This window comes from Condylura cristata, unplaced genomic scaffold, assembly GCF_000260355.1.
Source record: "Condylura cristata isolate star-nosed mole 26May11 unplaced genomic scaffold, ConCri1.0 scaffold00023, whole genome shotgun sequence".
NCBI classification, from domain to species: domain Eukaryota; kingdom Metazoa; phylum Chordata; class Mammalia; order Eulipotyphla; family Talpidae; genus Condylura; species Condylura cristata.
The window spans coordinates 33,471,541-33,483,230 of NW_004567124.1; the positions used below are offsets into that span (position 1 = coordinate 33,471,541).

The window sequence follows — 11,690 nt, forward strand, 5'->3', positions numbered from 1 at the left end:
AAAAAAAAAAAAAAAAACAAAACACCTCCTTGATGTTTGTGAGAGACTCCAGGTGAGTCCCTGCTTGTATCTGTCAGGGTCACATAGCAGCACATTTACACAGGGTCCATGAGGAGAATTATGGGCAAGAGTGAAGGGAAGGGAAGGGACAATGTATCTTGCAGGGCCAGGGACACGAAGAGCCTAACTGGTGAGGACAGAAAACAGAAAGAGTGCCCCGGAGAAGCTACCGGAGGAGCTACAGCCTTCGATAATACACTGCCCTTGTCTTATCACCTTAGTGTGCCCTCTGAGATCCACTGGAGCCTTCCATGGCCTGAACACAATGGAGGCAGAGAGCAAAGGGCTCATTGCTGAAGCCCAGAGAAGTCAGCCTCCAGACTGAGAGGAGAGAGAGGTGGAGAGGGATGCAGGGCGCTCCAGCACTCTGCTCCAGGGCCTTTGCACCTCCTGTTCCCTCTACCTGGAGAATATTTGTCCCCAAGTCCTCATCTTACATCCTCAAACTTCACCTCTCCACATGCCTTCCTAGGCCATCCTATGGCAAACTATTATCCTGATTCAGAGTCTCTGTCTCTCTTCTTTATTTTTTTTAAAGATTTATTTATTTATTCACACAGAACTGGGATACAGGCCAGAGATGCGGAGGGTGAGAGGATTCACCAGGGACAGAGTGGGGAGCAGAACAGGCAGATCGACAAAGTACACTGCTGAGGGGAGCAGCGGGCGGGTCAGGACAGGTCTGCCACGCCATGTGGATCTCCTCCGGGGCAGGCGGGAATCGAACTCATGCGGAAGTGGCTCAAGCTTCTTAGTGCAGTGCTTTAACCCGCTGTGCCACCAGGGAGGGCCCACACTGTCTCTCTTCTTGACTTGCTTTTTGTTTGTACTTGTGCACACTTCAAACATACTAGGTTTTTTACAAAGATTTTATTTATTTATGCATACAGAACTGGAGTCTAGGCCAGAGGTGCAAGGGCAGTGAGAGGCTTCACCAGAGACAGAGTGGGGAGCAGAACAGGCAGATCGACGAAGTACACTGCTGAGGGGAGCAGCGGACAGGTCAGGAGAGGTCTGCCACGCCATGTGGGTCACCTCTGGGGCTGGGATCGAACTCACACTGAAGTGGCTATGGAGGAAGGTGGTTCAAAGATGGACTGACTGAAATACACTGCTCAGGGGAGCAGTGGCCAGGATCAAATTCAGGCCATTGTAGTGATAGCACTGAGACTTAACCCCTAGGCCACCAGGGAGGCCCTAGAGTTAATTCTTTTCCAGATAGATCACTGACAGTACCTGAGTTTATAAAATGAAGTGATCCTGCTTGTCTTTGAAAATACAGATCTCTCAAACATGGAGGTGTTATGTTTTATCTTTGTCAGAGTCCTGGCTTGAGAGAAAGATTAGGTGAGATTATGGTTTTTTCCCTAGTAGTATAATCAAGAGCAAGTGGCTTATTTCTCCAAGTTGTTTTATCTCCACAAGATGTGAATGCAATACCTCCCTTAGACCCACAGGAGAGACAGCTACGAAGGGTATAAGTGATGTGTTTGTATCCTGCTTTGCAAATTGTCCAACAAATTGTAGATACTAGCCACTCCCAGATACAAAGTCTTAGCCTAATCTGAAACCTTGATCTTTTTTTTAAGATTTATTTATTTATGTTTATAGAACTGGAGGACAGGCCAGAGGTTTGGTGGGTGAGAGGATTCACCAGAGACAGAGTGGGGAGCAGAACAGGCAGACTGACAAAGTACACTGCTGAGGGTAGCAGCAGGCAGGTCAGGAGAGGTCTGCTGCGCCATGTGAATTAGTTCCCTGGCCGGGGATCGAACTCATGCTGCAGTGGCTTTGGAGAGCTTCATAATGTGGTGCTTTAACCCATTAGACCACCAGGGAGACTCCCCTTGATCTTTTTTTTTTTAAGATTTACTTATTCATATAGAACTGGGGTACAGGCCAGAGGCTCAGGGGCCACGAGAGCCTTCACCAGAGACAGAGTGGGGAGCAGAACAGGCAGATCGACAAAGTACACTGCTGAGGGGAGCAGCGGGCGAGTCAGGAGAGGTCTGCCACGCCAAGTGGATCTCCTCCGGGGCAGGAGGTGATCGAACTCATGCAGAAGTGGCTTAAGCTTCTCAGTGCTGTGCTTTAACCGGCTGCGCCACCAGGGAGGGCCACTTCTTGATCTTTTTTTAAGTGAGCTGAACCCAGTGAATGTATAGATAATAAACCTTGGGCCCTCCCTGGTGGGGCAGCGGGTTAAAGCACAGCATATGAAGCTGTCCACAGCCACTGCAGCATAAGTTCTGTCCCTGGAAATGGAGGTGACCCACATGGTGCGAAAGACCTCTCCTGTCGCTGATTTCTTCAGCAGTGTACTTCAGGTCCATCTGCCTGCCTGTTCTGCTCCCCACTCTGTCTCTGGTGAACTGTCTCACTGCCCCCTGCACTTCTAGCCTATATCCCAGTTCTTGTATGCATAAATAAATAAATCTTAAAAAAAAAAAAAAGAAAACCTTTCCTTTCCTTTCATCCATGATCTCCATCCAAACACATAGTCATTCTATCAGATTCCATCCTGCCCTGATGTCTTCATTGGTTGATACCACAGTTTTCTCCTTTTCAGGAATGAAGAAGCCCAGTCCATCTGAAATCAAAGCGTGCTTCTCACGTCCACTTTCACCTTAGCCCCCTTCCTGCTCTGAGACCTGAACCCTGTCAAATGGGAAGGGCAGAACACAATGTCTCTGCACCTCTTTCTTCCCCTGCTTGCTGCTCACCAGCCGGCCTCTCTGCCAGGAAGAGGGTAGGGGGAGGATGCAAGGGGATGAGCCAAGCTCTTTATCAGACTGGTGTGTTTATCTTCTCTCAGGCTGTGGACACCAGTGTGTGTTCCACTGCCAGATTTTCATCTAGGGCCTTTGCTTCCCACCTATGCCCTCCTATCACACAGCATACAAACATGTCACTTACACCCTTCGCAGCTGTCTCTCGTGTGGGTCTAAGAGAGGTATTGCATTCACATCTTGTGGAGATACAACAACTTGGGGAGAAATAAGCCACTTGCTCTTGATTACAACTGGGTGGCCCCCAGTTACTTCCCGTGGGGTACACCCAGCAACCTGTCTCTGCTAGGGTCCCTTCCTCTCTGCACGAAGTCCCATCATTGCAGCATTGAAGCAGCTGGCTTCAGCAAGTCTGCCCAGCCCTGAGGAGAGGGCACCCTGGCACTATACCCACCTCCTCCATGTAGACTGCCCTCTGCGGCCCCCGCCCCCATAGGCTGCTCCACCCAGTCTGTCTACACATTTCCCACGGATTGGGGTACATTTCAAAAAGGTGCTAATACAGTGGCCAGAGCACAATCTTCTGAGGGTTCCCAGTCCCAGCTCAAACACACTGCTGTGCAACCCAGACAATTACCTAACTCCTTTGTGCTTCTGTTTACACCATTGTAAAATGAGAACGGTATCTTAATTTCATCTCCTAGGATTATTAAGGTTTTATGTTAATACTTTCAGAGCTATCAGAACAATGCCAGGACTGTAAGTGCTATAGAGAGTGAGACAAATACACAAACATCAGTGATCCCCACCACACTCCACCTTGCCTGACTCTCAACTGGAGAGGGAGACACCATTCTCCCCTTCTCTCAAAATTTGTGTTTCCTGGAACATTCCTGGTTTCTCCCTCCTTCCCACTATGGGACTAATTACAAAGCAACAACACCCCCTTTCAAAGACCCACTTCCTTTCCCTGGGTTCTTAGAGGTCTGACATTTGTCACATCTACACTCTCCTCTCCACACACATACGCTGATAGAGGTCCTTTTTTTTTTTTTTTAAGATTTCTTTATTTACAAGAACTGAGGTATAGGCCAGAGGTGTGGGATGGGGGTGAGAGGATTCACCAGAGACAGAATGGGCAGCAAAACGGGCAGGTCTACTGAAATACACTGCTAAGGGGAGCAGTGGGCAGGTCAGGAGAGGTCTTCTGTGCCATATGGGTCGGCTCCCTGGCCGGGGATCAAACTTGCGGACAGCTTCATAGTGCTGTGCTTTAACCAGTTGCGCCACCAGTGAGGGCCCTTGAGGTCATCTATAAACAGCACCATTTGAAAACAATTACATAAACATGACACTTCACCCCTAAACACTACAGCATTGATCGCAGAACTTGAATGTCCTAAGACTATTTGCTAAAATATTCACCCGCAGGACCAAGATACTATGTTCATACCAAAGAAAATTAGCTTTAGTTTCATGTCATCTAATCCTCAGTCCATATCCTACTTGTCCTTTGAAACTTAAAAAAGAAGTTCTTTTTTTAAAATCGGGTTCAATCAATACTCACATCATACATTTGGTTGTGTCTCTTTATTAAATTCTCCTCAAGAACAGGTTCTTGCCTTTTAATTTTTTTTTATGACATTGACCATTTTGAAGAATCTAAGCCAGTTATCTTGAGGAAGAGTACAAAGCTGAACAAATAACATATTTTCTTCATTTGCTTTCCTAGATCTTACCACCTCTTACCGAGAAGGAGCCTGTCTTCAGAAGTCAGGATCCTCATCACCTCTTGCTATCAGAGGAAGGGGCTGGAACATGACCCTCCCCATCTGGTCTTTCCCATCTGGGCTGTTGGGGCATGCGGCAGAGTTCCCTCCAGCCAGGAGCCGCTAACACCCTCTCCCCATGGGCCCAGACTGAATGGAGGGCAGTGGGAAGGAGCCTGCACCAGCCCAGAGGCTCAAGGTTCATCCCCAGGACTCTGCCTTGCCCTTGACAGAAGTCAGTTCCCTGATCCTGGACCCCAAAAGGAGCTGGACATCCTCAAGAGGGACACAACACCTGTCCCCAAAGAACTCCCCCTTACCTCTGGGGAGTAGGTGGAGCTGAGGGATCATGGCCCACGTCCAAGGGCTGATCCTTTCATCTTTTCAGTGACTTTGCTATCAGGTGACCAGGACAGCAGGGCCAATCTGGTGTTTATAAAAGGGCCCTTCTGGAGCCAGAAGCTCCGTAGCAGCCCACACAACCCTGGTGATCTCAAGCTGCCTCTGCACAGGTACCTTTCTTGGAAACTTTCTCAGTCCCTAGGAGTCCCATCCTATAGCCTGGGCACCACTCGGGATGGAGGGGTGGGGGACCTTAGAGTCTATGAGTCTAGAGGCCTGAGTGTTACTCTCATTGACTGGCTGCAGACAGCAATTTCCCTGTTTTCAAGAGAGCGACTTGGACCAGGCCACCTCTAACAGCCCTTGGTATGTTTGGAATGGCAAGGTGGGGAGGGATGCCACCTGCAGCCCAGTCGCAGCCTCCAGGACTGAGCAGCTGGGGACTCACACCTTTCTTGGTCTTAATAACGAATGCTCTGGGGAGGAAGATTGAGCCACCCGCAAAGCCCAAGCTCCCTGCTCCCTGGTTACGTGCAGGTGGGAGCAGGGACAAACAGGCACCCTTGGGCACAGTGCCTAGCACATACCCCGTGCTGAGAGCTCTTTGGGAGCACCCTTAATTTGAGATGTTCCCTTGTCTTCGCTCCAGACTCAGAGTTGGAAACAGGAAATGGATAGAGGAAAGGGCCGGATTGGGGAGTTCAGACACTCAGATGGGTCTCTCAAGGTTCCTTTCCAGCCCCTCGATTCTGCAGGGAGCCAAGGGTGAATCCCACAGGGCTCTTAGATATGTCTTAGTTTTGCTGGTGCCTGGCTGGGAGCCAAGCAGATGCTAGTATTTATGGGTGATGAGCGTGCATGAATGGATGAATGAACGAACATTCCATCTCCGCCTTCAGTCCGGCTCCTCCTCTCCCCCTGCAGTTGGCACAGATGGCACTGTCCCACGCTGTTCCCTTCTCTGCCACGGAACTTCTCTTGGCCTCTGCTATCTTCTGCCTGGTATTCTGGGTGGTCAAGGCCTGGCAACCTCGGGTCCCCAAAGGCCAGAAGAGTCCACCAGGGCCCTGGGGCTGGCCTCTGCTTGGGCACGTGCTGACCCTGGGGAAGAACCCACACTTGGTCCTGTCCCGGCTGAGCCAGCGCTACGGGGACGTGCTGGAGATCCGCATCGGCCGCACACCCGTGGTGGTGCTGAGCGGTCTGGACACCATCCGGCAGGCCCTGGTGCGGCAAGGCGATGATTTCAAAGGTCGGCCCGACCTCTATACCTTCACCCTGATCACTGATGGCCAGAGCATGACCTTCAACCCAGACTCTGGACCGGTGTGGGCCGCCCGCCGGCGCTTGGCCCAGAATGCCCTGAACACCTTCTCCATCGCCTCCGACCCAGCTTCCTCATCCTCCTGCTACCTGGAGGAGCACGTGAGCAAAGAGGCCGAGGTCCTTATTGGCAGGTTGCAGGAGCTGATGGCCAGCACAGGGTGCTTCGACCCCTATAGTGAGGTGGTGAGGTCTGTGGCCAGCGTCATCGGGGCCATGTGCTTTGGGCAGCACTTCCCCCAGAGCAGTGAGGAGATGCTCAGCTTGGTAATGAACAGCCATGAGTTCGTGGAGACTGCCTCTTCCGGGAATCCAGTAGACTTCTTCCCCGTCCTTCACTACCTGCCCAACCCCCCCTTGCAGAGGTTCAAGGACTTCAACCAGAGGTTCCTTCGGTTCCTGCAAAAAACAGTCCAGGAGCACTATCGAGACTTTGACAAGGTGAGCCTTGGTGCAGGTGGAGAGGGAGCACCCAGCTAGGGTATAGCCTCTCCCACCCAGCTCCAAGGTAGCTGCCCAGCTGCCGTGCCACCAGTCCGTGGCAGCCCCAGGACACCACGAACCAGCTGTTTGACCTGGGGCCAGTCCCTCACCCTCCCTGGCCTCAGTTTCCCCATCCCAGTAGCATTCTTCTCAGGGCTGCTCAAAACACCAGAAACAGAAGACTGTGAATGGGGCCCTAGCACAGGCCTGCAATGTGGAGGGCTGCTGTGAGTGAGAAGGCTTTTGTTTGTCTGGAACCTGAACCCAGACAGAAACTAATTCCCAGCTCAGGTGTTACCTTGCTTCCTGGTGCCCATACCAACCCCTTCTTCGAAATTGGACCCTGGGGGTTATTGGGAAGAAGGGTCAATGGGCATGAAGTGACACTCTAAGCCCTCTACTGTGATCCCTACCCACTGCCTGCCCCCAGGGGTGGTGCCAGGCAGGGCAGGGCAAGGGCTGGCTTTTGGTCTCAGAAGTGCAAGGGACCCTCTAAACTTGTGCCCCCTCAGAACAGCATCCAGGACATCACAGGAGCCCTGTTCAAGCACAGCGAGAAGGGCTCCAGAGCCGATGGTAGCGTCATCCCCCAGGAGAAGATTGTCAACCTTGTCAACGACATCTTTGGGGCCGGTAGGAGCCAGACCCCAGCCCCTCGACCCATCACCCACAGCCTTTCCCAGCACCTGCACCATCAGATCACTCACCAGTCACACAGCAGATGCTGCAGGCACAGAGATCCATCCAGGGTTTGGACTCATGTGCTGCCACCACCTCCCAGTGGAAACTCAACCAAGCCCTCTCCTCTAGGCTTCGGTTTCCCCATCTGAACAAAAAGGGTCTCCTGATCTGTTAAGTCTAAACCCCTGTAATTCCAATAGCGAATTATGAAACCAATACTCAAACTTATGTTGAGGAAACCTAGCCTCTGTCCTGAGAAAACCCTTGGGCTTGGAGGTGGGGTGATAGGGGAGGGAAGCAGAAAAAGACTTCTCCTTTAGGAGTGCTATTTTCTCCTGACATTTCACCAGCTTGCTCACATTTGGACTCTGGGCTAATCATGGGGCTGAGTAGAGGAATCTGGTGTCATAGCCAGGAAGGAGGTCTGAGCTAGGGCCAGGGCCAGGAAGCTGGGAGGTGAAAATCTTGGAAGGGAGGGCAGAACAGGTAGGTCTCCTGTTCTGAGGGGGCAGAAGTTCGGTACATGCATCATATATACTTAGTAAATGCTATTTTCTTGTTCCTGTCTACCCTTCCTTCCTTCCTCACCTTGCCCCATGCTGTCCAGGATTTGACACAATCACAACGGCCATCTCCTGGAGTTTCATGTACCTTGTGACAAATCCTGAGATACAGAGGAAGATCCAGGAGGAGCTGGGTATGTGATGTCCTCCGACCCTCTGTCAGGGAGCAGTCTTGGAACCCCAGGTCACCAGTTCAAGCTCATATAATTGTCATATGTTACCCTGTGCAAGCCCTGTGCATTCAATGGCACCACCCCTGCAGGAAGATGCTAGGGGTTAGTGGGTCTCAGACACATAACCAGACATAGTACCACGTAGAATGGGCCTTGGTTTAAGAGGGGAAGCAAATGCCAGAAGCAGATGCCATGGAGCAGACAGGACAACCTCTAGCCCTGTCTGCTCTCTGTGACCTGCAGACACAGTGATTGGCAGGGCAAGGCCGCCCCGGCTGTCTGATAGACTGCAGCTGCCCTATATGGAGGCCTTCATCCTGGAGACCTTCCGACACTCCTCCTTCGTCCCGTTCACCATCCCCCACAGGTGAGACCTACCTGTTTGCCCTCCCTTCCAAAATCTTTGCAAAGTTTTGCCTCCCAGCTTCCTTGCCCTGGCCCTGGCTCAGACCTCCTTCCTGGCTCTGACATCAGATTCCTCAACTCAGCCCCATGACTAGCCCAGAGTCCAAGTGTGATCAACCTGGTTGAAATCTCAGGAGAGAATAGCACTCCTGAGCTCTGTTCTCATTCACCTCTGCTCACATTCCCTTCCTTCAGTTACCTTTAGTCCCACCAGGTTGTCTCCCTATCCTTTACAAACATGACTCAGGCTGACTCCAATTTTGCTTTTGGTGGACCTACTACCTGGATGCCTTTTCTCTCTTCTCTGGTTACCAGAACCCTATTCTTGCCCAATTCAGTCTTGACCTATACTTCCTCTCCCCTAGAAATCATTCTCAACTCACCCAGCTGTTACAGCTCCATATCTGAGGTCTTGGGGGACTCTCAATCATTTGTCCTTTGACACAGGTCCCCAACAGTCCTTGATTATGCCCTGGCATTTTAACAATATCAAGAGAGTAAACACTTCTCAGTGAACTTACTCACTTTTGCCCATATGTTGGTCTAGCTATTCCCAAAGTAAAGGGTCTTCAGCCAAACTGGGCACTCCCTTGGGTTGGCTCAGATTTCTGCTTATTGGTTCCAAAGAACGGGTGCCCACACATGTTTATAAATACTTGTTGAAGAACAGGAGCCAAAGAAGGGGAAGGATCATTTCACCCTTCCCTGCTCCTGACATTACCTTGCAGAGTAGGTACAGAGACATGGTAGGTAGGCTATTGGGGAGGGAGGTAGGAGCAAGAAGGCCGGTTTTCTAGCCACTGAGACTGACAGAGCCTCTTCCCTCCTCAGCACAACAAGGGACACAACACTGAATGGCTTCTACATCCCCAAGGAACGCTGTGTCTTCGTAAACCAGTGGCAGGTCAATCATGACCAGTGAGTATACAATCCAACTAAAAAAAAAAAAAACGTGTAATGTTCAGCAGTCCAGAAGGTTGTTAGTCCCCCTAGGAACTAATTCTATAACAAAGGAGTATTACCTCACTTGCTATAAAGCCTGCTCTAAGTGACAACATGACGTCCATATTTCTCAAATTTTAGTACACATAGAATTGATGAAGAATTGATGCTTATATGTCATCTCCTAAGATTACACTCATAGGAAGGTAAGGTGGAGTGCTTCAGATGATTCTGAGGCAAATAGTCAGGGCTTTCTCTTTAGAAACTCAACTTTTCTCCATAGAAAAGAAGACCATATAACTTACCCTTTTCAAGGGATGCTGTCAATAATTATTCCAAACCAGAAAAAAGGACACGCTGCCCATTGCCATTGTATATTGAGTAGGAGAGAGAGAAACATGTTTTCCTTCTGTTAATTTATTTTTGTTAAAGCATTATTTATTTCAAATAACAAACTAATATTGAATCATCGTTTGCAAAGCTGACCATTTGGGAAAAAAATAAGCTTCCAGGTGCAGGTGGGCATCCACACACCTTTTGCCATCAGCCAAAGTCTCCCTTAACCTTCCCCAAGAAAAGAAGTTCCCCTTCCTCCCCAGCCCTATCTCTTCTGTTCCTCTCATAGGGAGCTGTGGGGGGATCCCTTTGAGTTTCGCCCTGAGCGATTCCTGGATGCCAGCGGTACCTCCATCAACAAGAACTTGAGCGAGAAGGTGATGCTGTTTGGCATGGGCAAGCGCCGATGCATAGGGGAGGTCCTGGCCAAGTGGGAGGTCTTCCTCTTCCTGGCCATCCTGCTGCAGCGGCTGGAATTCAGCTTGCCCCCGGGCGTGAAAGTGGACCTCACGCCTATATATGGGCTGACCATGAAGCACGCCCGCTGCGAGCACTTCCAGGCACGGCTGCGCTTCTCCATCAAGTGAAGAGACACCCACGTGCCAAGACAGAGGGAGGGGTGAAGACCACCTGTGGAACCTCGTCTACTTGTGCTCTTTCTTTCCTTTGATCATGACTTTATTGAGATATAATTCACATGACATATAATTCACCTCTTCAAAGTATAAAATCCAGTGACTTGGTATATTCAGAGTTGGGCTACCATACCACAATCAATTTTAGAACCTTCTCATCGCCAGAAAAAGAAACCCTATACTTACTAATAGCCACTCCCCATTTTCCCCTAACCAACCTTTCTGGCTCCAAGAACCTCAAGCAATTGCTAATCTACTTCCTGTCTCTCTAGATTTGCTCACTCTAGACATTTCATATAAATGCAGTTATACAGCCACGTTCTTTTGTGACTGGCTTCTTCACTTAGCACCTGGTTTTCAGACTTGTCCAAGTGGCAGCATGAGTCAGTAAGCCCTGGTTTCTTGAGTCCTGAAACTAAGCTGTCTCTGCTTCCTCTGTCATTAGGTACATCACACCCTTTTCCTGTATGATCAAGTATGTGAAAAGGAAGCAGGTCAAATGCAGATGGATCCCTTAGGTCCCAACCTCAAATGATAGAGCATGGATTCTTACCAGGTCCTGAAATGTTTATTCACAGCTAGAAGGAGGATAAGTGCCCCCAGAAATGTTTGGGGGACCCACAAAAGGCCCAGATCTCATCCAAGGACACTATCAAAGAGTGAAAAGATAAGCCATAAATGTAGAGAAATATTTGCAAACCACCATAACCACAAAATTTCTGAGGAATTCTGACAATTCAACAACAAAAAATTAAATGGGCAAAGAACTGGTACACTAAAATAGTACACAAAAGAAGATATACAAATGGCCAATTAGTACATGAAGAGATGATCAACATTAGGGAAATGCAAATCAAAGCCACAATGAGCCCACTATCTTACACCTACCAGAATTGTTACAATAAAAAAATAGAAAATAATATATGTTGATGAACATGTGGAGAAATTATACCCCTTATGCCTTACTGGTGGAAATATAAAATAAAAAATTCCCAGTGGAACATGGTTTGGTGGCTCTTTACAAATTTAAACATACACTCATGTATGACCCAACAATTCCACTCGTAGGTATATACCCAAAAGAACTAAAAACAGGTGTTCAAAAAAAATTGTGGACAGGATTATTTAAAGCTGCAATATTCTCAACAGTTCAAAAGTGGAAACAACCCAAGTGTGTGCATCAGCAGATGAGTGGAGAAACAAAATACAGCGTGGTCATACAAAGGAATATAATTCAGCCATGAGAAGG

The 11,690-nt window shown here is 49.3% G+C and overlaps 1 protein-coding gene across 1 annotated transcript; it reads left to right on the forward strand.

Moving 5' to 3' along the window:
* Positions 1 to 5,036: 5,036 nt before the first annotated feature.
* Positions 5,037 to 10,435, forward strand: LOC101620796 (cytochrome P450 1A2). Its single transcript, XM_004687981.2, has 7 exons — positions 5,037 to 5,070; positions 5,825 to 6,664; positions 7,219 to 7,339; positions 7,995 to 8,084; positions 8,367 to 8,490; positions 9,360 to 9,446; positions 10,096 to 10,435. The coding sequence occupies exons 2-7, from the start codon at positions 5,834 to 5,836 to the stop codon at positions 10,391 to 10,393; spliced, it is 1,551 nt and encodes a 516-aa protein (XP_004688038.1). The 5' UTR covers positions 5,037 to 5,070; positions 5,825 to 5,833; the 3' UTR covers positions 10,394 to 10,435.
* The last annotated feature ends 1,255 nt before the right edge of the window (positions 10,436 to 11,690 follow it).